The sequence below is a fragment of the Bombus huntii genome, chromosome 1 (genome assembly GCF_024542735.1).
Source record: "Bombus huntii isolate Logan2020A chromosome 1, iyBomHunt1.1, whole genome shotgun sequence".
NCBI lineage: Eukaryota > Metazoa > Arthropoda > Insecta > Hymenoptera > Apidae > Bombus > Bombus huntii.
Genome location: NC_066238.1, coordinates 12,767,235 through 12,792,909, shown reverse-complemented (window position 1 = coordinate 12,792,909; position 25,675 = coordinate 12,767,235). Strand labels below are relative to the sequence as shown.

General features: G+C 39.2%; 2 protein-coding genes and 1 long non-coding RNA gene across 8 annotated transcripts in view; 2 read left to right on the top strand and 1 right to left on the bottom strand.

Annotated features, from left to right (window-relative positions):
* Positions 1-114: 114 nt before the first annotated feature.
* On the top strand, positions 115-2,458 carry LOC126863669 (probable medium-chain specific acyl-CoA dehydrogenase, mitochondrial). Its single transcript, XM_050614087.1, has 10 exons — positions 115-321; positions 472-550; positions 644-811; positions 891-991; positions 1,053-1,133; positions 1,194-1,324; positions 1,402-1,510; positions 1,589-1,729; positions 1,810-2,085; positions 2,163-2,458. The coding sequence occupies exons 1-10, from the start codon at positions 307-309 to the stop codon at positions 2,313-2,315; spliced, it is 1,254 nt and encodes a 417-aa protein (XP_050470044.1). The 5' UTR covers positions 115-306; the 3' UTR covers positions 2,316-2,458.
* Positions 2,459-2,606: 148 nt separating this feature from the next.
* The window catches only part of LOC126863723 (forkhead box protein O-like), a 60,255-nt gene continuing 37,186 nt past the window's right edge, over positions 2,607-25,675 (top strand). The window contains exons 1-2 of the mRNA XM_050614178.1: positions 2,607-2,773; positions 2,854-4,715. Coding sequence (XP_050470135.1) covers positions 4,415-4,715 — 301 coding nt within the window. The 5' untranslated portion in view covers positions 2,607-2,773; positions 2,854-4,414. The remainder of the gene's footprint in view (positions 2,774-2,853; positions 4,716-25,675) is intronic.
* LOC126863758 (uncharacterized) overlaps positions 8,488-25,675 on the bottom strand; it is a 35,354-nt gene continuing 18,166 nt past the window's right edge. Inside the window, exons 1-4 of one of the 6 annotated variants that reach the window (XR_007688968.1) lie at positions 16,468-25,675; positions 14,329-16,297; positions 13,825-13,963; positions 8,488-13,625 (exon numbers count right to left, since the gene is read on the bottom strand). The exon at positions 16,468-25,675 is cut by the window's right edge and continues 18,166 nt beyond it. This is a non-coding gene — a long non-coding RNA (uncharacterized LOC126863758). Of the gene's footprint in view, positions 13,626-13,824; positions 13,964-14,328 lie in introns of all 6 variants that reach the window. The other 5 variants (XR_007688969.1, XR_007688970.1, XR_007688972.1 and 2 more) reach the window with 5 other exon arrangements.

Sequence of the window (25,675 nt, the reverse complement as noted above, 5' to 3'; positions counted from 1 at the left end):
TGTTAATAAAGTATGTAATTAGTAAGTTATAATATATTTATGAACATAGTCTTATTTGTTCAAATACTAATTATCTTAGGTATTTATTTCATAAGTAATGATAGTTGGTAGTCGCTGATGTACTTTGATCTGCAAGGACCGTGATTTGCAGCATTTGTTAAAAGTTCTGATAAAGATTTCGTTTAAATTAAATGTCTTATGTACAAACTTCGTGAATTTTCAATACGTTCAAAAGTAACAATACCGATAAAAGTTTGAAATTGAAGAACTTCTTAAAATTAAAAGTAAAAACAAAGAAACATCAAAATGTTTTCACGAACGGTAAGTACTTTACAAGACATGAAATTTTATACAAAAGTTAAATAATGCTACAGATGATATAAATATGTATAACTTTCATTATTGTGCAAACCCTGCAAATTGTTTTTTGAGCTGTTAAAGATATTAATGATATATCATATGCCTTGTTAGATAATGAAAAGTGTAACGTATCAAAAGGTGATGAGAACATTTTCATCAACATCTGATTATGCTATAGGATATAACTTTGGTTAGTATAACAAATTGAATATGACAATAACTTAGTTATATTTGTAAGAATAAAAATATCTTTTATTATATATTTTTATAATACCCACTTTAGAACTAAATGATATGCAAAGAGAAATGCAAGAATTGGCTCGCAAATTTACAAAAGAAGAAATCATTCCAGTAGCTGCTGAATATGATAGAAGTGGAAAATATCCATGGGATATTGTGAAGAAAGCATGGAGTTTGGGTTTATTAAATAAACATATTCCTGAATATTGTGGTATTGTTACAGACTTATATAATTTAAAAAATATAAAATTTTAAGGGATAAATTATGGTTATATAAACTATTATTATAGGAGGAATGAACGTTGGTACTTTTGAAGGTTGTTTAGTTGGAGAGGAATTTGCTTATGGCTGTACAGGAATATCAACTGCATTAGAAGGATCAGGATTAGGTGTAAGTTCATTTTGCAATGTTTCTATTTACGTAAAATAATGGTATTTAAAATTTTTTACAGCAAGCTCCTGTAATTGCATTTGGAACAAAAGAACAACACAAAAAATATCTTGGAAGACTTATCGAAGAACCACTTGTTGCTGTAAGATAATCAAATTTTAATTCCTAATAATTTAATACATTTACAATATAAAAATTATAGGCATATTGTGTTACCGAACCTGGAGCTGGATCAGATGTTGCAGGTGTTAAAACAAAGGCTGAAAAGAAAGGAAATGAATGGATCATTAATGGAACAAAAATGTGGATAACAAATGGAGGTGTTGCTAATTGGTATATTGAATTTATCAGTAATTTATTTGTCACTAAATTATGTCTATATTCACTATATAAAATAATCATTTATATAGGTATTTTCTATTAGCAAGGACAAATCCTGATCCAAAAGCTCCAGCTGGTAAGGCTTTCACAGCTTTTATCGTAGAACGCGAGTATGAAGGTGTAACACCTGGTCGAAAAGTAAAGTTTGTTCTTAATAAATTATTTTTCATTGCATTTTTTAGAATTTCAAAATAAATCTATTTTATGATGAAACAGGAACTAAACATGGGTCAAAGAGCTTCCGATACTCGAATGATAACATTCGAAGACGTTCGTGTTCCACAAGAAAATGTTTTGGGCAAAGAAGGCGAAGGATTTAAGATTGCTATGAAAACTTTTGATAAAACTAGGCCAATGGTACGACAATGAAAATACTCCTTAAAGATAACCAATTATAAATTGTAATATTCAAATGTTGTTTCTTATTCCCTTCATAGGTTGCAGCTTCATCTGTCGGTCTAGCTCAAAGAGCTCTTGACGAAGCTATAAAATACGCAACACAACGTAAAGCTTTTAATAAAGTAATAGGAGAACATCAAGCTGTAGCATTCATGCTCGCAGATATGTCGATCGGTGTTGAGACTGCTAGACTTGCATGGATGAAGGCAGCTTGGGCTGCCGATCGTAGTCTTCCAATAGCTACAAATCTTGCTAGCATTGCAAAGTGTTATGGTGGTGATGTAGCCAACAAATGTGCAACAGATGCTGTTCAAGTATATTATTATTACACAATATATTTGTCTTTTTTAAAAAGTAAAAGTAATCATTTCATATTCGAAATTATTTACAGATTTTCGGTGGTGCTGGATTCAACACCGAATATCCGGTAGAAAAATTGATGCGAGATGCAAAAATTTATCAAATTTACGAAGGTACTGCGCAAATCCAGAGACTTATAATCTCGCGTTATCTACTTTCTGAGGCTACTCAGAAAAATATATAATTTTTCTAACAAGAATTTTGTACAATTATAAAAAATATTAATTCTTTAAAAGTATTATATTATATATATTTTTATAAAATTTATAATAACATTTTGTATGTTTGTTATAACATTTTGTATATTAATTAAACGTTAAAATCTTGCACCTTGTTAATTTTTTATAAATACTTTGAAATATACATTTTATTACAGGAAAACATAAAGGAGAAGAAACGTGAGAATTTTGCATTTCATATTTCGCGCTGATCGGTGTTAGATAGCGCTGCAAACGTTGTTCGAAAGCGTTAGTCAAGTGTATTGTACAATGAAAAGGGATTACATCGCATTATGTCCGTCAGGTCATAGTTTTTACACGGTTATATTTGGTGAAGTCGTGCGTGGCGAGTTATGCAACATTTGGTGTAAAAGCGCCCCATAATAAGACGTCCAGATATTGTGACATCTGACCTACTTAGACGGTATCGTCATATTTAAGGCAGTGGTAAATTGACAACATTTATAACGTGAAAAACGTATCTGACAGCCTTTCAATTTGCAGATTCTAACTGCCTGCAAACACGAGGGAACTAGGGAATCTTTCGGAAATTGCGTCTTTCCGTGATACATTATTGGAACACAGTGCCGTGACTAGCAAATTCTGGTACCCACTAAAACCTCGCTCGATACGTTCCTTCTCTCAAAATACTTTCCCTTTTGTTATTGTTCGATGTGGTACAATTGAAAGTAAACAGTTGGAAGATTATTCCAATGTTCGAGGCTTCATACATTAAATTTCGCCGAGCTCTTTCTACATCATGTAGCGTGTACGAGATCGGTATAGTTAATATTTTCCCTTTCGTTATCCACTGCCGTGCCTATGAATGGTAAAATTGGGCGCAAATTAAATGGTTAACTCATTCTTACAAGACAGATGTATCATACCATAGTAAAAATTAACATTCTTCGATTTTTATTTTAAACCGAACAATCGACTCTTTTATCTATGATTATTCAAATTTATAACTTTTTAACGCCTAATCAACTAGTATCTTTTAATTTTGTTCAAAATTACAATTGCACACTCGTCGAAGCATTTAATTCGATAAAGCGAAATAATAGCATTGAATAACAACATTCGTAATTCAATAAAGCGAAATAACATTTTTAAAAATTAATGAGTCAAAAATTAAACTTTCCTTATAATACGAGATTACGTTTTATATCTCTAATGTTCAAGGCTCATTAAAACAAAGCCAATTAACGCGTACATCGCAGATCAAAAAGGGAATGTAAAAGAATTCGCATTACATTTTTTCGAGTTTTGATCTCATAAATATAACGCGCCTAATTTTGCCTCGATCGTTCTAATTAAACCTTGACTGCCGATTGAATTAAACGCGTATGACACGTTGAGAAAAGACTTGGAAACGTACGTTAATAGATGTATAGAAATGGCAAGAATCGCAACAAGGTGGGCGACGGAAAGCGTGATTTGGGCGCGCGGTACCGATAAAGAGAATCGACGGCGGGCACCGGCGCTAAGCACACGGTCCTGGAACTCGTGCTGTCAGAGCGCAACGGTGCGCCGGACGCTCGCTTGACTAAGGGAGTGCCCGTCCCGATGCAAAGTGTAAGTGAAGTGGCCTACAGACCTACATTTGTCTAACGTTCGATTTTTTTCGAGCCGGCGGACAGGAGGTTAATAATCCGCGCGGGGCTCATTTTTCCGCGGGCGTGTGTGATGTCGCTGTTATGTGATATACTGATGTTTGGTTGAAAGAGACGGTGTAGTTTCGGTACGCTCAGACGGCGCTGGCCGGCGCGGGGAGCGTAGTAGTAAAAAGAGAGGAGGACAGCAAGAGCGTGCGCACACGAGGAGAAAGAGAGAAAGAGACAGAGAGGGAACGTATACAGAGAGAGGAATAAAGAAGGAAGAAAAGCGAGCGCGCGCGGTTCCGTTGGTTAGACAAAGAGGAAGGGAAACGGGACAGACAGATAGATAGACGGGGGTAAGAAAGAGAGCGAGGGCACGTAAGAGAGTGTGTAGGTGTTTCGAGAGAAGTGCGTGCGCTCGAGGACGACGTGCAGGAGGAGGGACCCCCGTCTGTCTGTCTGCTGGAATGCACGAGGGCCGAATGGCTACAGGGGCAGGGGAAGGTGGGGGCCACACGGCCCTCGAGAACACCACCGCGACGGCCCTTACGGAATCATCGTCGTCATCCTCCTCCTCCTCGGTACCGACGATTCTCGCCGAAAACAATACCTCGACTAACCTACCTTTGCCGGGACCTCAACAACAGACCCTTCATCAGGTACAACAGCAACAGCAAACTCAACAACAACAACAACAACAACAACAGCAAACGCACTCACGACCACCGATCAACTTGGTCACTGATCTGCCAGCGAATGATACATCAGGTAACCTCAACCACTCATTTTTATGCTCTCGAGTTCTTTGTTGCCGCAGTATACCGCTTGCCAAACTCTCTTTTTCTTTCTCCCGCTACTTTGCCTTCTCTCTACGCTTCACTCTCACTCTGCTGTTTCTGCCTCTCGCTTTCGCTTTCGCTTTCAACCGTTTACCTCTCGCTTCGTGCGTATAGTCTTTCGTCCTTTCCATCTATCCTCTACTCGCCAACACTAGTACGTTGCTTTCCCTCTCTCCCTCTCCCCTTTTTTTTTCTCTATTATTCGCCTGTTTGTACTCGTTTTGCCCATTTTTTCGTTCGATTCGGTCCATCTTCGAAGTTACAGGTACATACGATTTCGCTCTTCCTCATTGCACGACGTAGCAAAACGTCACATCTTTTTCCTGTTTTACACTTTGTCTACTCGACTATTTTTACGCTCATAAGTAGCAAGCATAAGTACCAATTACATATATGTAACTAGTAAGTAGAAACATACCACATTTTTATCATAATTCTTGTTAACGAAATACATAGATACGAAAGCGAGTCTCATTTATCGATTCTCCGTTTAATAAGTATACGTGTCTATTACCCGTTAATTCCTCTAGGCTTGTTAGCAATCTTTATCTATACCTATGTATAAATAGCAGTTAATCGCGAAGGTATCGAGCGTAACCGTATGCACGATTTAAATTACCCGCCGCGTGAGACAAACTCAACCGCATTCCATATGGAACAAGTTTCACTGAAAAGTTCCTAGAAATATCGTCAGAAGGAAAGGAAAAACTATGGCAAAAACGTAGTAGACGAAGGTAACGCGATGGCGATAAAAATGCAAGAGTGTGCGAAATAACCTGGCAACGATGGTTTGTACCTGGAGAACGATAAGAGATAGAAAAGTAGACGGAATCGGATATCGTATTAGTACTTGTTGGCGTGCGCGATAAAATTTAGCTGGTCGTCACTGGGAATCGGGGGTTGCGCGCGATTCTACGAACGTCACGAGTGGCTTTCGCGCGCAACAGGCGTTCCGTCGCGAATTCCGCAGTAGCGACCATGCAAACGAGCCGTGTGCCCGGTCGCTGCCACATCTCGCCTCAGATTTAGAACAGACAACCTTCAGAACGTTTTCTTTATGAACTCACACCGTCCCGATGCTTCACGAACGAAACGCAGCAATTCGATGAAGCGAGACGTTTATTTGTGTTCGCAATGTTTCACCCTTTCTGTTCTAACCCTTACATTTAACACTAGTTCTGGTCTAACATGATATATCGTAAGCGACTGCAGAAGGAATCTTTTGGAAACAGGTCCATTTTTATTAATTTCTTCATTTCAAATAATTTGGTAGATTCACAAATATAAATTTCCTAAAAATAGGTAATAACTCTGTGAAATTCTGTAAATAGGTAAAGGATGATTTTTGTAATATTCAGTAGGATGCAAGGATATATATTTAATTTCACAAGCAATACAAAGGCAATAGTTTTGTTAACATGGAATTCATTACTGAATGTTTAAATCGATTATTATGTTTTTTGTTTATGGCCTGCGTATTGCGTACTATTCGTAGTTAATAATTATGCGTTTGAATATTGAATATTTTAAAATCGTTCGAAGTTTTCAATATTTCTAAGATTGGAATTATTTCAAAGTTAATTTAATATGTACTTCAGATTTTCGAAAGTCTAGATAAATATTGAATCTTCAGTCTTTTAAGTTCTGATAATTCTTGAGAATCTTGATAAGTTTGAACGTCTTGAAAGCATGGTATTCGATATTGGGATTGAAATTGTAGATATGAGATATCTAATATCCTACGTTTGGTTTTAAAAGCATTATAAATTGAAATATTTTAAAGGTATTGAATATTATGTTTCTCCATTTGTATAATGAACTATCTTTATATAGAGCTACTGGAATAATAAAATTTTAAATTGTTGTTCATCTATTCTTTGCTATAACGAGCGATACTTAATCCTCGAACAAGAATTATTTTATCTTACTAAATTCATTTTATCTGAGAATTGTAATAATATCTTGTAGAAATTCACTTCATAAAAATGATATATACAGGGTGGTTGGTAACTGGTGGTACAAGCGGAAAGGGGGTGATTCTACGCGAAAAAAGAAGTCGAAAATATAGAATAACAATTTTTCGTTCGAGGCTTTGTTTTCGAGAAAATCGACTTTGAATTTTCGCTCGGTACGCGTGCGGTACGTTATAACGGATCTCACTGTAGATCGTTGTCTCGATGGAAAAATTAAAAAAAAAAAAAAAAATAAAAAATTTTTATTCTATATTTTCGACTTCTTTTTTCACGTAGAATCACCCCCTTTCCGCTTGTACCGCCACTTACCAACCACCCTGTATAATTATATCGAACAACGTATCAATAACTAGCTCTTACAATCATTCAAAAAATAATTGTTGCTATCGGAAATTAAAATGTCGATTCTCGTTAAAATTTATCAAAAGTATGACGTGAAACACAGGATGCGGTAATTAAGTCTGATGCAATTAGTTGATCAATTATTGACAATTATTGACAAATAGTTTGAGAAACACTTACTTATCTGATCCACCTAATAGTCCATTTCTACCTGTATTACTTTAAATGGTGTTCTACCGTATCGTAACTTCTCACTGTAGCTCTCAACTTGTCTCCATAAAATGGAGATTTTTTCTTGAAATTTGTTCTCTCTCTTCTGGTAACTCATGTTTACCCAAAGAGAACATTTTGAGGTAGTATGGTTCTTAAGAGATCTGGGTAGGTTAGTAGCGAGCAGCCAAGAGGTTTTTTCTTGCACCATTAGACGCACGCGAATCCGTGTCAAAGTGCCCCCCGGCTAGCAAGAATATCTAATTACTCGGTAAACAAGTAAGTCGCCTTATTCGAGCTCGAAAGAAGCTTCTCCCTTTCTCTCAGTTGGTTTCTTTAGCCAGGTCGTTGCATCTTAGAATCTCGTACGTACAATATCTCGTACTGTAAAGTAAACTCACACTATGGGTATAAATTCGTGATGCAATTGAAACGAGAGAGATTCTATGGTTCGAGTTATGTCGACGGTGCAGAATAATATTTTTTCCTTTAAGGTTCGCATTCGAGGAGAATCGAATTTGAAAATTTCAAAGCATCAAGGAAACGATTAATCACGTAGGATTTTATATTCGTTCAAGATTGCTACCCAATGTACGTATGTAAAAAGCAAGCTATTGAAAGAACTACATTGGCATAGTAAGTTATAAGATCTCGATAGTTTGCTAATCTAAATACTGCTGAAGAAATTGACGGTGGATTAAATAGGATACCTCGAGAAGTCTAGTTAGGATACTTCAAAATCTGACCGGACATTCAATAAGTTGACTAAAAATACAAATAAAATGTTGCCTTAACGCAACACTGATCTTCCACCGATTAAGTTTTCATACGTGGTCTAATTCATATGAACGAGGGGTGCACATATACATAGAGGGAGACTTCTAATTTCCTTAACTGTTACGTGAGTTATGTAGCATACCGATTCGGCTTAGAATTTAGTTAACAAGTTGCCAAACTAGATTTTCTAAAAAAACCGAGTATCCAAAGCAATTTTGTTACCCTTCATTTTTGCCTTATTTTTCACTCATACCGCGAATTTATGTTCACGGAATTTATATACATACATATTATTAATTTTTGCCAGTTAAAAATTGAGATTGATTTACATAGATATCTCATTCATACTGTCATGCAGTCTCTATATACATTAGATCATTATATATTTATATAATGTAGTATATAATATGAAATATATAATGTAAATAAATATATAATATATATATACACTTAAACTTACACTTAACTGTACTCTATTTACTCTATATCTAATTATATAAATTTAATCTTATAATTTAATTGCACACTCCCCCTTTGTCATTCGCACAAGTCCACTCCTCCACTCTTTCTCATACATTCATTCTTTCTTCTAATCTCTACAACTATTCTGGCTCACGCTATATTTTACATGAGATTGAAGAAAATTGTACATGTACATAGGTATATACATATACATAGAAGGGGAGAAGTTTTAATTTCCTTAACATATCGATTCGCGTGGATAGGTGGGTCAAAAAGGAGGCCCGCGTATAACGACTCCAATTTCCCGCTGCTCGATAAAGATGTCAAGTATGAATATTCATGACTCTCGCCAGCATTAATGCTGATAATTAGCTGCATTGTGGCATTGGCGGCATTGCGCGATTACGCGGGCTCGTTACAAAGATACAAGCTCTGCTTCTCGTTCGCGTCAAGGGCAGTTTGCACTCTATTTTCTCGGCTTACGATCGTCCGTTCTATTTCGTTTGTTTTTCTCGTCTTTCATTTCTTTTTGTTCTCCGCCTTCTCTTTTTTCTTTTTTTCTTTTCCGTCACGTTGTTCGTTCTTTGTCCCGCGCCCCCTTTAGCCGCGTTTACAATTAACGCTCCCGTTTCGAACAGCTACCGGTACTTGCGCAGCCGGTGTTAAATCTACTCGAGCGTGGCAATTCGTCCGCGATACAGAGCCCAGCTTGATCACCAACCACCTGAAAAGAATGGGAAAGAGTCTATGAAACGTTACGCGACTCTTGCCAAGTATCTTTCGAACGTATAGTCAAGCTACAGTTGCCTTTTACATAAGTTATCATTGGATTGTTTGCGAAATTTGCAAACTGCATATAATATGCAAACGTATATAAAATATTTAAAATGTAATACTCGTTATAACGTTTAATAGGCGAAATAAATTTCTGCTTAGGTTGCTCATAAGAATACGGATATGTATATTCGTCGTAACAATTCTTAAGAAACTTTCGTAATATTAAAATACGAATTACTATCTTTATTTCTAATTTCGTATACTCGATCTGTGACTAGTTAGTTCTATTTCGAATGGATTTAATAGAGTGTTCGTTAAGTAAGATAGAAAGATATAAAACAGCTATTTTCTCTCTTTTTCCTGATATTAAAAAGTTACACAATCTGCTATAACTCGCGAGCGATATACTTGTAAAATTAGCGGTGCACCAGATAACATAGGAAATGATATGGAATTATCAACCGGAAATATCTTTCCGACTCGGCTGCAAAGATTCGATAACGTTTTTTTCTTTCGATTTTCACACGTTCCTTTCCTATTGTAAAATTCATCGCCTTCTTTACATGGCGTTCATAGTCAATTATCATACAATCTTTAAAATTGTGACTCTCGTTTCATACCCTTTTCAAAGAAATATTCTGAAAGTTTCAGTTTCGTCAGAGATCAAAATTATTATCGAATGATACATTAATACATACAAGTTCGTGCTATTAGGCCCGGTGCAGACAGGCGACTTTTTCCTGCTGCGTTCTCGCTGCGTCATACGTCTGTCCTTGTTTTCCCAGTTAAACATGACGGGGACAGACATACGATGCAGTAAAAATGCAACGTCAAAAAGTCGCTCGTCCGCACCCGGCCTTAGCCTTTACCTCGTAAACGATAGATTTGTAAGAAAAATATTAAATTCATATTTACATTCACGATGCACTGTAAAAAGGTTCGTTAGCAATTTAAGAACATTCATAATTTCTTTAATACGTGCAAGCGAAGAAAAATGAAAGAAGATCTATTCAAACTATTGTATAAAAGATAGTAAAACTTTGTTCTTTCAACTTTGTTCATAAATCTACTATTCGTGAGAAAAACGCGACAAATACTCTGTATATATGAATAATAATATTAACAGTAGTATTTAGAAAAAATTAGAATACGAACAACTTGCATCCGGAAGCCTTAATTTTGGTAATTGCTTAATCGTCACCTTGACGAGCTGCATCGTGTAATCGCTTGGAAACAGGTTGACGTCGATTAAAAATTAGGTCTGTGTTATGGGAGAGACGCGTTCCAGTGAAACTGGTTACGTCAGAGAGCTCAAGACGCGCATCGACACTGGTGAAAGCACTCGGCGAACGTCGTAGTGCCATTCTAGAAATGCGTCTGTACGATTTCAAAGGTCGGAAAAACGGGTGGCGAGCCGCGTCCTCCTTCGACGGTCGCGTTTCACGCGACCAGATCGCGGTACACACGTGCACGTGTACTTTGGCGCCCGTTCTCGGTACTTTTACTTTTACTTTCATCCGGACCCCGACGACACGCTTCGCGAACCAGACAAACCCAAAGGGGACACGAACGCTCGAAATTTCTCTCTCTATAAACAGACTCATCTCGACCCTTTGCTTCGTTAAAAGAGAGTTCTAAAATCGGACAAACGGCCGAGAGTCGAGTTCATTTCGACGAAAATGAAAATGATTTTGCGATCTAACCTACACTATCACCTACGACTAGACTGTGGATGTTTACGCGAATTTACATTTTTGTGAATGCCACTGAGGAGATAAGACTTAAACAAATTCATTTATTTCTAGCGCTAGATATTATAATTAGCCGTATACGAATATTTCAAGTATTTTGTATAGCCTTGTGAATTATGCGTATTCTGTGCATTTTGCCACTTTCAAATTTTCCATAGTTTCCCGACATTTTAACGGATTTATCTTCTTAGCGAATCAACAAATAATACATTTTATCAATTGTTTGAAAATCGATCGACAATGTATTAAAATTTCAAACGCGAAATTCATCGATGTATCTGTTAGTTTGAAACGTTATTGCTTGAGTCAAATATGATACAAGTTTATAAGAATCTATCTGATCTGTATTTTAGAAACTTGAAGTTAGTCCGGCGATAAATAGCTTCACCGGAATGTTTCGTAAATTTTGTTCAAAAATTGTGTCATAACTTGGTTAGGGTTACGTTTATTCTCGTGGATGCCAACATTTCATTGCACATGTATTGGTTATATAAAGGTAACCTTATATATAGTGACGATAAAATAATAATACCCACAGAATGTAGACATTATTTGTGAATACGTAATTTTTATTTGTAATTTCTTTTTAATTAAATTACGTGAAAAATAAGCGATACCTTTACTTAGTTAAGCTTTAAAGAAAAAGTGGCCAAATACTTTTCAGTGGTAGTGTAAGAAAATACGACTACGCAATTTTTTCGTATTTTTCCTTCCTCCACGGATCAAAAGCAACCTTACCAGTATCATTCTATCGTCGTAGAATCAAGGTGACAATTTTCGTAATTTTATAATGATCGTATTTCACTCCGAATAGAGTCTTCTCTCGAAAAAATATGACGAGTAACAATGACCATTGTCGTGGATGTCCTCCTGCCCTTGTTAGTCAGAGGTAAAGTATTAGTCCCATAAAAGTTGACTGTCACTTTTACTTCTGCTATGTACCGTTCCGAGTAGTAAAAATGTTATAGAAAAAGGGATTGCAGCTTTCCCGGGGTTTCGTAAGCGTGGCGGCACGTGGCCGGCACGAATTCGTCGCAATCCCTTGTCGAGTGGATGGGGTCAGTTCCTTCAACGATGTATACACCCTTCCCGACAATAGACCACGTCAACATCTACCTGCTGTGTCGAAATTCACTTGTTGCATTTCCGTTAGAGGTTGGGTCCGCTGTTTGCACACAATAAATCACGATTATTCGCACAGTAAGGGGTGCGAAATAGACCTACAGGGCACAGGTGCAAATTTTATCCAAGGTCCCTTCTTTTTTTTACGCTAGATATTGTTTCCCTTGGAAAATGATAGGAAATAATTTTTGAACATCGTAACAACAATAGGAAACGCGTGTGTTAAGCAAAGTGCAAAGTGCAGGCTTACAAATAGAGCGGAGAACGCGGTACCAGAGGACGAATGGAATTTAAATGTGATACCATTCCAAAAAAGTTGTTCAGTATTCATGAATATTCAAGGCTGTGTCTCCGATACATCGTTTAACCTGCTTTACATATTCTTTAGGTACTACCCTTTTTGCGAGCGCATCGTGCATGCGTTTCGAGACATATAGAACTTCTGTACAAGACATTTCGTAATACAATCTTTTCTACGTGGTTACTTCAAGTGGTTATGTACAATTGATTCTTGTTGCATTAAGCCGTGTAACTACGTTGAAACTAACCATATCTAAAATGGTTGATTAGTGCGAAAGTATGCTTAGTACACATATTCGAATCTGTGACGATTCAATACCATACGGTTTTGGAAGGAATAATATAATCCTGTGATACCCTGCAAACAGTTATTTCCCCTGAAGTCTCATTTTCGATATCCGTATTCTTAGTACATTTAATCTTTCGTAGGCAAACCGAGTAGTTGAGAATCTAATTTAAATTTCATTCTACAATTTCTCCAAAAAGAATGTCTATTTTTATTGAGGAATATTTCAAACATTTGGCGTAGTAAAAACATTGATAACTATTTCAGGATAGCTTCAGGATCTTTTCCAAGTCGGAAACAGTAAAATAATAATGTAATAATATAATAATAAATAACAGTAAAAAAACATTCGGACATAACCAACCCAGTTTGCTTACGGAAGGTTAAATAACATGTAAATTACACGCGTAGCGTGAATGATGGCAAACTTCCTTAATAATTCTTCGCTTCTTTTTACAATATCATCCGGTGACTTCGAAAGCGATCCTCCAATATAGACACGCGACCTTCTTCACTTTCTTCGGTTCTCTCGTGACTCGTGACTTCGGTTCTCTCCACGGGACTTGGGCTGTATTTTTACTTGTCGTCAGTTTACTTATTTACCCGTGACATCTCAGTCAAATATTCCTTGTTTGTTTATTGCCAGTCTGACCGAGGACACGCGTCTCTTATCCTCGTTGTCCCTATTATGCAACAATCGACAGTGTTGTCCCAACTCTCACCAAGAGCGAAGAAAATCCGGTTTCCTCGCTTTCCTACAGGAATTTATGGCTCGTCCGTCGTTCTACCTGTTGTTAATGGAAAGCCGGATAATTAGTCTCTCTCTCTCTCTCGTCTACCTGTGAAAATCCCGTGACGAAATTACGTTGGTTACCTGTGACCGTTGTTTGTCCGAAAAGGTGTCGATTAACATTGCCATTCTATTCTCGTGATTGAGCTGGGATTTATGATAATTAGCGACGGATAATGAGCGTACGGAAGGTGGAATGAGTGAGTCATTAGCGGACTTTACGGATTGAAGAGCAAATGTATACATACGGAATCGTTACTGAGATTATAACTCGCACCAAGCTCCGAATCAACATTTGTTTTTTCCACGATTTCAATTAGATAACGATTTTACGTTTCACGAATTCTGTTTCTCCTGCGTCCCTGTTTTTCTCCGAGTAAATTAATCCTGGAATTAGATAAAAATATTGTTTGTTTTAGTAACGAGAAATTTAAGTTTTGTAGAATCAGAAAATATTTAAATTATAAATTTGGAAAAATAATGCAGCATAATATTTATCCAAGAACAAATGCTTTTTAAAGCTTCTTTAAAAGATTCCGATTTTTAAGAATTAAACAAATATTTGAGATACACACGTACGTGTTTATAAAAAAAAAAAAGAAATAAGAGATCGCGTTTATTCAAGAACAAAGTATTATATTCCTTTTCAAATAGAATTCTAGAAATATTTTGAATTACGTTATTCGGTTATTAGAAGACAGCCTTATACTATTTTTGCACCAGTTGTATATTTCATATAAATAAATACGTACCAATCTTTTCCACCAATTTTCTTCGAATAATATAAAGAAACGAGATATCATCGTTGTAATTGTTCCTCGTAATAGTGGTGCCGATTTTACGGTCTGGTTGTTCGTCACTTTTTATACGTGTACCAATTCGGTAGCGTTTGCCGGTGTGTGTTTGATCGTGTGCACGTTATTCTACTGCTATACGTACACTCCCACGCCACGTTAAGACGATGGGTCGTTTCTCCTCCACGGCGGTCGCTATTGAATCGCTTGACCCACTTTGATAAACTCGCATTGGAATAACTCAATAACACCCAAGCCGAGCCAACAACAATAATTATTATTCAACGTCCCCAGCGGGCTACAACACCGGTACAGATACGTTGGCGAATTTATCGGTGCCGAACCTTCATCCCTCGCGTCCACGTCACCTTTTACCCTCTTGTATCGTAATCATGGTACGATCGAATTCCGGTTTTTCGAATTCCACTGGTTTTACAAATCAGTTTCAGCTATGCTGCTCATCTTATTAAAGTGCGTTTATTACTTTTAATTGTATGGAATTACATAATTCATTGACAAGACCTAAAATAGTTATAACTAGACTGTAAATGTTTATGTAAATTGTAAAGAGAAATTAGGTTTGGTCTTTAAATATTACGACAGGTGTATCGCTTTGCATATTTTCTTATTGCATATATTCTTTCTTATCGTGCTCACTCTTATATTATGTATATCGTCTATATTACGTTATGTTATTGTACATTACAATTTTCCATAATAAAATAAAATTGCATAAACGTTCGCAGTCTAAGTATAACAGATTTATTTCTGTATATGTAATAAGTATAACAGATTTATTCTTAATGTGCCCTTTTTAAAGTAATTGTAAAAACCATTTTTTTCTGTAGTACCGTATTACAAATTGTATTATTGGATCGTAAGTCTTCGTGTTATGATCACCGTTACTAAATGTATGCCGTTGGAAATATCCCAGCTCGCATTCCCGGTGTATTAGTAACGGCTATTATTCCGTTATTACCGATTTATTGCGAGTACATATAATTGCAATATAACACGCTTGCATAATTTCATTGTACTTGCAAATGCAAAGCAAGACGTATTTGAATGCGCGCTCGAGTCGCGTCTACGCGGTCCGACTTCGAAAAGTAGACCATATAAGTGTACATATCTCGCATCGCCAAATTGCTTCTCCTAACTTGTGGCGCCCTCCCAATGGTATCAACATCTAAAAGCTTGCCCAAAGGATCGCATATAAGAATTGCTATCCGTACTACTGGGCGCATGCGCGCGACATTCAAAGTAGCCGGGGTGTTAAAATGTTTAGCATCGCGGAAACGTTCGATTTATTCAGCCATGCGCGTTGAATAGGCTGGTGTAATAGTTTTAAGAGAAGGGAACCATCTTTCTAACTTTTGTTTACCTCTATCGATATAGTTTGGTAAATTTACGAGCGTTCGATACGCAAACGACAACGTTCTCCGTTTCTTCGATCGATTTCTTAGGTCACAGATTCGATCTTGTCCGATATAAATTTGTTTACGCCGAAAAGACGAAATCCTGGTGGATTTGTAAGCTTATATTGGAAGATCAGATCGTACTTACATAAACGTCGTCAAATAATAGTCGATGAAGCGTGTATAGTCGACGCCGACATTCCTTAAGCTTTCACGAATAACCCTTCAAGGGTATGACCTAATTCCTTAGGAAAATTCATTTACTCGTTGCGCGATACTTTGGCGTCAGCTTAATTTTCAAACGTAATTAAGGATCATTGATTCGAGCGGAAGAGGCGCGCTCACACCTTTTATAATTCCCGCGATCGCCGCACCACGGCGTTGGTCTCGTTTCGATCAGTCGCTAAATTTAGCACTCGGGTAATATTTCTCTGGAACTTGTGCGTGCAAAAATTTCGTTTGAGAATGCAATAATGAGAGGAAGTGACTCGTTTCTTCTCCTCGGCTAAACACTGAAAATAAGAAAACACGATTCACCGTAGTGTTTGGCCGCGGCGTTACACGGATCTCGCGATCAACGCATCGAAATCGAAAGTCTTATCATAGATCGTAAGATACTGGGCGTCCGTGTTTCCATCGATCACCGCGCCTTGGCGCTGATCGCGCTTATCACCGAAATTACCTCTCTCTTTTATACGTCGTATAGTTCTCCCCCCTCCCTTTCTCTTTTTCAATTCGACAACTCGTCCATGTCTCCATATGTCCGTCGATTCGTTCGTTCATTTGTTCGCTCGTACGTTTCTCGTGCCAGTTATGATGAATTCGATTGGGTAATACCGACGCGCCGCGGCGAGGCACGAGAAGTGACGCCACGGGACACGGTCTGTGGTTTTTAATACGCGTCCTACTTTCTGCTATCTTTCCCGGCGTCCGTGCGAGAGAACGAGCGAGCGCCGTCGGGCGAGCGAGCTAGCGCGATCGCGCGTGCATCATCCTTCCCCTCGCCCTTTGTCCCGCATGCCGCCATCCTGTCACTCTCCCTATCACTCTCTCTCTCTTCTTTCTGTTCAACCGCGTACTGCTCGGTACACGTTTGCAACCGAAGAAGCATGATGTGATTGGCGCGTGTCAGGACTTCCCCCTCTTCCCTCTTGCATCCTTCTTCTTTTTCTCGCGACTCATACTTCTGCCACGTTTACGACTTCGCGCCTGTACTTCCCCCCCTCCACTACACCCTCTTTGCCTCCCTCTACCGGTAACCACGACGCCCTCGAGAGGAACCACGGAGCTACCAGTACGTATGTATGTACCGCGATATTAACAAACAGCACAGAAACGACACGGACAGCGAATAGAGTCGCGTGAACATCGCGAGGCAAAAGAGACGCACGTATCGCTGCCGCGGGGAGAAAGAGGGAGACGGAGAGCGAGAGCGCGAGATAACGCGCGACGCGCGGCACGGCGAGTTGCACAGCTAGAAGGACTGAAATTGAAAGTGGTCGTCCCACTGGCCCACTGACCTGATTACCCACTGACAATGACACGAATCCTTGCCTCCCACCGGGCTCACCCTTCCCCACTATTCCTCCCGCCCTCCTCCCCTACCCTCCTTCCCACCCGCCCTCCCTCCGCACGTCCGTGCGTCCTACTCCCTCGGTCGCGTGTACGTGGACGCAGCAGCGCCTTCTCGCACCTCTCCCGCGCACTCGGCGCAGGCATCGCGTCGTCCCGCGTTTTAGCGCGAATCCGGCGAGGACGCGATGCTTTTTATCTCTTTGAGGGATATATCGATGTGATTGTTACGTGGCGCATGCAAACACAGGGTGCTATTGGAAATAAAGGCCATCGGAGACGCTTCGCGTAAACGCCGCTCCCGAAAGGCGTCAAGGTACGCCTAGACGCGTCTTATCTTCTTCTATACATTTCTTTTTTATTATTATCGTCCTTAGTTTGCGAACACGATGTTGAATGACCAATATGGATAGCACTTATCTAAATGTAGATTTTTAGTAATAAGAATAACGATGAAAAATAAATTCGTGGGGTCGTTAGGTAGATAACAATCGGCGGTAATTGATAAAACGAAGCGAAACCGGTGAAAAGCGGATTGTATCGCGGTTACATCTTAATCGATATTAACTGAGAAAATACTGTAATATAGGTTGGCAAAAGGCGACTCAGATCGTTAGATAAATTTCGATCGGTGCTAACAGGGAAAAGAAGGAGCGGCGTAAAACAAACGGCCGGTTTCTTTGGCGCGTAAGAAATTGAAAGATCCGAGGGGCAGTTAGAAACTCGTAAAAACGCTCGTAGCCTGTCTTTTTTGTCACCTGTGGATTTCTCAGACTCGGTCGCATTATTACCACGACCGTTACCTCTTGCGCAATCCTCTTCTCCCTCGCGCTCGCCTCGACGAAAGAAACGAACGACACGCGTTACAAAATGATACTCGTTGGTGCTGGACTCGTCGCGTGAATTCGCCCTCGACGCGTTTCAATAACTTTCTAATGATTTATGCAAGCGAATCGCGCCGGCTACGTGAAACGACTGGCCAACGGCGCGACGTTCTCGTGGTTCGAGCGCAGCACGTCAGCGAACCGTTTCCGTACAACCGTCATAAAATGGAACGCAATTTAAATGCGGCGTAACCTCATTGAGCCGCGCGCCAGCTGATTCTTGAAGTCACTATCACTTGGTCATGGTCCACGATCTAAACCGCATTACACATCCTCTCCAGCCTAGCGTGTTGGTCTTCCCCGTGGCCTGCTTCAATGCCAGCCTCGAACTTTCCTTTTCCCCTACGAATCGGGAGAAGAAGCGAGAATAAAAACCGTGTTCCCGGCGTCCCACGCTTAGCAAGCTCGTATTAAGTCTCATTCCCTTCCAGTTAATTTCCTCGGCATGTTTCCTGTTCGACTCGTCTTACAACATACGTACTTATATGCATAATAACCGGAGTTCACCGAAACTTCCTTTGAATCTCGAACCTTTCTTCTAATAGACTTAAATGGAAATGATTGTCATATCGAAAAATTTCCATTGTTTATTATCATTCGTTGATTTACGATCAGCGATTCCTTTGGTTACTAGTCGCATTACGATCAATTTAATCTTCGCAAGGGCGAATTTGTTAGAACTAAGAGGAGATAATTACTACTGTTCTATTTGTTTAAGATATATCTATTTATATGTGCTAAATGAGAATGAGAATATTGTACAATAATTTTGCATGGGGACAAATACAAACTTCGTAACTAGGAATCGTTGTTATTACAATGGAAACTGTATTGCATCAAAGAATCTATTGCAAATCTACGTTATTTACGTATACCAACAACTTACAATTACATGGAACACAAATAAAAAATGTTAGATGTTCCCAAAAGAAATTTCCACGGTAATTTGTATAGAGCACGCAGCTAAATTCCTATGACATAAAAATAGTGCTTTATCTAATAATATTAATAATAAAATATAATTTATTTAATAATATAATATAATAAATAAATTCTATTATAACACTAAAAGAATTAAGTAAAAATAAAAATAAAATTCACACATATAGTACGTTATACAACATACCAATATTTCTGAAAAAATTCGCTAAAAGAAAGAAAAGAAAAAAATGCTGATCGAGCAGAGTGATTTCTATGGGACAAATGAAAAATTCCCTAGACGAGGAGAACTTGGGGCAATTATACGGTTCCCTTCGATCACGAGCGATATAAATAACTCACGTAGCCTGAGCACGTGTTAATTAAGGCCTGTTGGGAACGTACAGGCCCCAGATATGTCTCCGGCAGGCCGTTTCGAGACTCGGCCCAGGCCTTCTCCACTCTCGCTTTCGGTGCGAAGGAGGCGCTTTCGGCAGGCTTTCGCAACCCTTTTCCCAACCCAACCGGCTCGAAAACATATACACGCGCTCTCACGTATCTTTCGCCTCGGTGCTACGTGTGTGGCTGGCCGTCTGACTGGCTGGCTGGTGTGTCCGTTGCCGAGCGGCTCTCGCACCCGCCTACTTTCGCTAGTTTGCGTAAGAAATGTATACGTACCCAGTTAGCTAATGTACCTCGCGACACACGATATCTAAGGATTCCAGACGATTTTCCTCTTCCCCTTTAGATTTTCCCTCTCTCCTTTATCGAATCGGCAAACATTTTCTTATCATATTCATTAATTTCGTTTCTTTTTCTGCCTCTGAATTCGAATATCTTCGAATGAAGGAATTCGAAAAGTTGCGAAACGGTGGATCTCGCGCGAAAGATCTTTTATCGAATTGATTCTCGATCGATGGAAAACAATTCGATTAAATAAAAGAAGGAACACGTTTGAAACGAAAAGTATGTCGTAACGTTGATATCGTCGGTCTCAAATATTTCCTCAACTGATTTTTACGGTCTACTAAAAATCTTTTCGAACGTTTGAACACCGTGGAACGTATTATCTTGAGTAACGTAACTTTCATCCTCGTCCGTTTGACTCGAACCGGGTACCAGGCTCTCGGTATATATTTGACAATACGTGACTTCCCAGACGGAGATTACGTAAAAGCAGAAATTCATCGTAATATCCTCGGGCCTTCAAACAGCGAAACTATCGGGACTTTCTCGTTCCAAAGATCCTGGCCAGCCGAGTAGCAACCAGCTATGGCCAATTTTCGGGTTAAACGGATTTCGCTTTGGTCGAAAGTGAAACTGCTCTGCTCCTTCGAGCTGTAATCTGTGCTCGTAAAAATCGTATTGTCCTCTAATTACATCGTACTACCTTTCTTTCTTTCTTTCGTCCCATCAGTTTCTTTATATTCTCTGGTTGTTCGCGACCAGTAGAACTCGCAACAAGAGCAGCTTATCATTTCCAAGAAGAAGAGTCACGATGTTCGTGAAACGACGCCTCGGAACGATATACGACGTTAATACGGTAAACGTATACCATACGATAATGATTAGTCTTTATGCTGGTCGAAGGATGCATCGAGCCTTTGCAGAAGACTTTGCGTGCCGTGCAAACACAGTCGTTTCCTCGAAGGTCCAACGCGAATCGCGGATAGCCCTGGCACAACGTACAGGCAATTAATGGTCTTCCCGTTTGAAAATCGAAGGACACTCGAGCGCGGACGGCCTCGCGTCGGGACGCTTTCCGTGAGTGTTGCGTATACCACGCTTTAAATACACCACGCACTATCACCCCATCCATTCCATTTCAATGGAGGTCACCCGGTAGCTTAAGTGGGTCTCGACCACTTGGTTAGTGTGTCATGGCATACTCGTTGCTGAATAAACTTAATCTCAATACCGGCGTTAATAAGTCAGCCGTTGCAGACTCACGCGAGTCCTTTTCCTTTCTTTTCACTCTCTATTTCTTTCTCTTTATACCCCTCCCACGATTTGCGTTACACGCGTGTGCGTTTATAATTATCCAGATAGCGTAATAGATGGAGAAGATACGACGAGATTGTATAATAGATTAAGAATCATAAGTATAAACGAAGTATAGTTTCCGACATTCTACAAACATTGTCCGGCATCTGACGATGTTGACTTCAAACTATCATTTTGTCTTTTTTTGTTCTTTTTGTAAACAGTATGTGGTTTAATTTTTAATAGCTAAATTACATTTTACTAACGTCCGTTGATCAATAAGCGACAACAAAATCTTAACACATTAAACGTACGGTTGACGTTACGTACTTAACGCGTGACGTTACTAACACTTTACACTATGAGGGTCGTAAGAGAAGAATTCCAAGAATCATTAATTGAAATGAATATAAGAAATTCTTCTTTCCTCGGAGTTACTGATAATTCTTCCGTGTGAATTTACCTCAGCCAGAAAGGAACGTAAAGGACTTCGATGTTATTAAAGCGACTATCTATACGTTAATATCGTACACTTTTAATAGAACGTTACAAACATAGATGTTTATAATCCGAGAACTAAGGAATTTCTCTACAACATATATACTACATAGACTACATTGATAGATATCGTTAATAAGCGCTTTAATTTACAATCTCGCTATATCGATTACCACACGTCGACCGAACTTTCCATTATTAACCGCAACGAAGAAGATATCAGTGGATTGGTCCGACTGATCGAAGGTATTTCGTAAAATATGGTAGATTTGGCTTTCATAATATTCTCTATCGTCCACCCCGGTGCGTTTTATTTCTTATCCAACCGATTCAATTGCGTGACCACAATGACCCCATTCTGCGATCGATTTCGTGACACCGCGATTTTTCAAATCCGGAGACGATTGACTATGGAACACATCGAGGACTCTATATTTAAATGCGAGCTTAAGATAGATAACGTTCACGGGCGCCACGTGAATCGGTTCCGAGATCGAATGACTCAACGTTTCTATTATTTATCCGTTTTTTATTACATGCGACTCACGATTCGTGAATTCATTCGACAGAACGCCTATATGGTCATATGATTCTTGTATCGGCTCTTTATGCTTGACAAATTTTTATAACGATCAACCTGTTGGTTGCTGGTTGAAAAGTTGCTCTTTTACAGTGAAATTCATCGAAACCAAGCATTTTATTTCGTTAAAACGGTTATACATTTTTTTTGTAAATTTTCCATTTTTCATGCTTTATTGATAGAAACAGTACAATTTTCACGTTATCAACGTGCGTATGTGGTGGCAGTGGGATAGAAGAAATTTTACGCAGGTTAGTACTAACGAACGTACCAACTTATCGTTGGTTTTCTAAAGTTTCTTTTAACCAAAGGCAACTTTAAAAATCGAGAGCAGAGCAAACTTACGGGCAAGATAAAATAAAGTTGAAACAAACTCACGGTAGGTCTATCAAAGGACGTGCATAGGAAACTTTTACCATTTCAATATCTACTTTACTAATATACTACTGTGCTTCGATTATTAAACTTGCCCTCATGAAAAGTAAATGCCCCGGCATTTACCTGAGCTAAAGAAACCATTCATATACGACCTAATATTTGCAAAAGAAACTTCATTTTCCATGCTCTTGCACATTGTCCCAGTTTCACCGCCGGTCAATGTAATTCTTTTTCTACTCTGTTCTTTTTTTCCTCTCTTATAACTTTGTCACGCGGTTGCTTCGCGAGATTGTCACGACTATCGAACTCTGTTCGAACGCGAAATAACGTATCGATGCCGGTTTTTGCGACGCGTCTGTGGCAATCAGCGTGTTCAGGAGCGTGCGATATCTGCGAAATGGATCGAATCGATCGGGCCCAAGGTCGGGCAAGCATCGAAAACCATGTCGAAGATATTCGGTTGTGTCGTGAAATTTCCTCCCGTTAAACTCTGCCGCCTTGAAGTCGAATTTTTGCTCCTCGGCTGTCGGTTCGTCGGGTCCTTGAGAGCCTGTGTATACGCAACGCACGCCACCAACCACGAATATAGTTTTGCTCGCCACGTATGGAAGCCGTTGATAATTTTTCACTCTTAGCCTGGGTCATGGTCTGAATGAAATTCAGATTACCATCATGGTATTATCGTATCGCCAGCAGATCGGAAACGTTATCGTGTTTTTGCTGTACCTCGCGGAAAATAAACCGCGATACCGCAACAGTTTCCGCGTTCGCTTTTTCTTTCGTTTTTTCCTTCTCGATATCTGTTCGACAATAACATACGGCTGCCGTGAAAAAGTAAAGAAGGCGGAAATTCCTTTCGATCGATTGCTTATCTTCGATGTTTCGTTTGCGTAAAACATGTAAATATGTATTTTAAACGTTTAGTTAAAAGGTATCTGTGTTAGAAGATCTATCGTCGTACGAAATGCATATTGTACGCTGTGGCGCTCTCATACAGGTTTCGTGTATTAAATCGTCTAATTAACTTCCGAGGGATCTGGTCGCAGTTTCAAGGTTTCGCAAGCTTTCAAGATTCGTCTCACGACGCGGGTTATATCTTCTCGTTGATCCGAGACGAAACTTCGTTGGTATGGTCGAGACGACAAGGGTCCACTTCGTCATGTGTCGTAACAGGTTGCGTCCCTTCGAGGTGGCATCGATCGAGTCTCGGCTCGTCGATGGAAGCGTGGCCGTGCACGGCGCACACGAGAGGAAACGGTTCTCGCGGCGGGTATAGCGAAGCGGAGAAGGCTAGAAACGGTCAGGGAGAGACGGATTACCGGTGGATAAGAATGTATGTCTAGTTTAGTAGGCAAGTAGGTCGCCAGGGAAACCAACGCTGGGTTACGCAACGTAGTTCCAGTGTTATACAACTATTGACTCACCGGATTAACAAGTAGGCTGGGTGAAAACGAAAGCCGAGTGCCCGGGCTGCCTTTTCTCTCTCGGTCCCGTTTCTCTTTCCGTCTTGCTCGGGCCCACGGTCTCGCTTTCGCCTCCGGGACTATGCTATAGCCGCTATACACCAAGCGTAGGCACGCGTTTACCGTGTATCATATCGAGAAAACATTTTTTCCAAACAGCACTTTGACGATTTTATGAAATTCGAGGCGATTGCACGAACTGCTATCGCGATACGATATTGGAGTGGCTCATGAAATTATTCGAACGCTTCTACAAACGAATATACCGTGCATGTTATGCGAAACATTTTGAAATTTCGTTGGATATATTCATAAGAATTTTCGAAGGTAAAATGCGTTCAAATACTTTCATGGATACTTCATAGAATGAAATTCATAATATAGTTTTTGAGAAAGAAGTTATTGGGTTTTTTTAAAAGAGTTTTCAAATACAACTTTGACTATAGGATAGTCCTGCAATGAAAACTAAAATTGGACTGTCCTTGTATCTTCAATAAATTATACTTAATATCTACAATAAAGATACCTGTTACTGTATATTCGATAATTACAAAGAAAAACTACGAATTTTCTATCTATTTATGAAATCCCTGCGTTACGAAATTAATTAAATTAAAATTAATAATTAATTAACAATAAATATTTTGTTCGATGATATTTATTTCCTAAAGATCCTTACAATTAAAGAATCGAACTGCAATACCGCAGCTTTTAATATTCCCCCAAATTATATTGCGATAATAAAATAAAATAAAAAAAGAGACTAATTTTTAACGAAAATCATCGGGACCTAGAACCAGAAACGATCGAGTTTTGGGTCGTCTGGCCCGCGTTGCAACGCTATCGATCAGGTAGCAGCAAGTAGCCGGCAACGTCATAATCGCGGCGTTAGCGTGGGATACGTATCTCTGACGCAAGTGCTCGGCATCGCGTACTCTTTTCTTTCTCGTGTATTCTTTTTCTCCTTCTTTTTTTCTCTCTGCGAGGGCAGTCGGAGGAAAAGAATCAGGCCAGAGAGTCTCGTCAAGCGAATTTCTTTCTAGCGGGGGAACACGCGAGCCACGGTGCTATGCAAATCGCGGCACAGAAATCACCGTTGCCACTGAATTACCCGAACGGTTTGACTCGAGTGTCTGATCTAAAAATAACATCCACTTAACGCCGTGCCGTTTTAACGAGACCGCTTCACGAGACAATCGACGCAGACGTGTATACTCAGTGGAGGGCAGGATCCAGCCGATGCTCGTCCGTCACGCTGCCAAATCAAAACGTTTTCACCCGCGAAATTTAGATCTGGACGAGCAAATGTTGGGGATCTTGGAATTATCAAGAAGACGTTATCTTATATCGCAATGATCCCTTCAAAGTAATAACCTTTAGCAATTATACGGAAATCTCGCCATTACCAAGAACATTGTCATAACGACGATAATAACGGAATTAGAAAATGCTATTTTATTTTGCAATGGTCGCCTCAAAGTGATTTGCCTTTATTGCAATTATGCGTACATCGTTATCGTTAGGTAGAGCAATGTTTTCTTGCTTGTGGAAGCATTTCTTGTGAACATTGTTAGAGAACATTTCCGCGTCGTTATTCGCATCTTCTGCTGTTTC

What these genes read in the sequence shown, in the direction of transcription:
- LOC126863669 (XM_050614087.1), top strand. An exon ending in TCGAAGAACCACTTGTTGCT is followed by an intron (nt 1,134 to 1,193) that starts GTAAGATAATCA and finishes TAAAAATTATAG; the next exon opens with GCATATTGTGTTACCGAACC. An exon ending in GTGCAACAGATGCTGTTCAA is followed by an intron (nt 2,086 to 2,162) that starts GTATATTATTAT and finishes AATTATTTACAG; the next exon opens with ATTTTCGGTGGTGCTGGATT.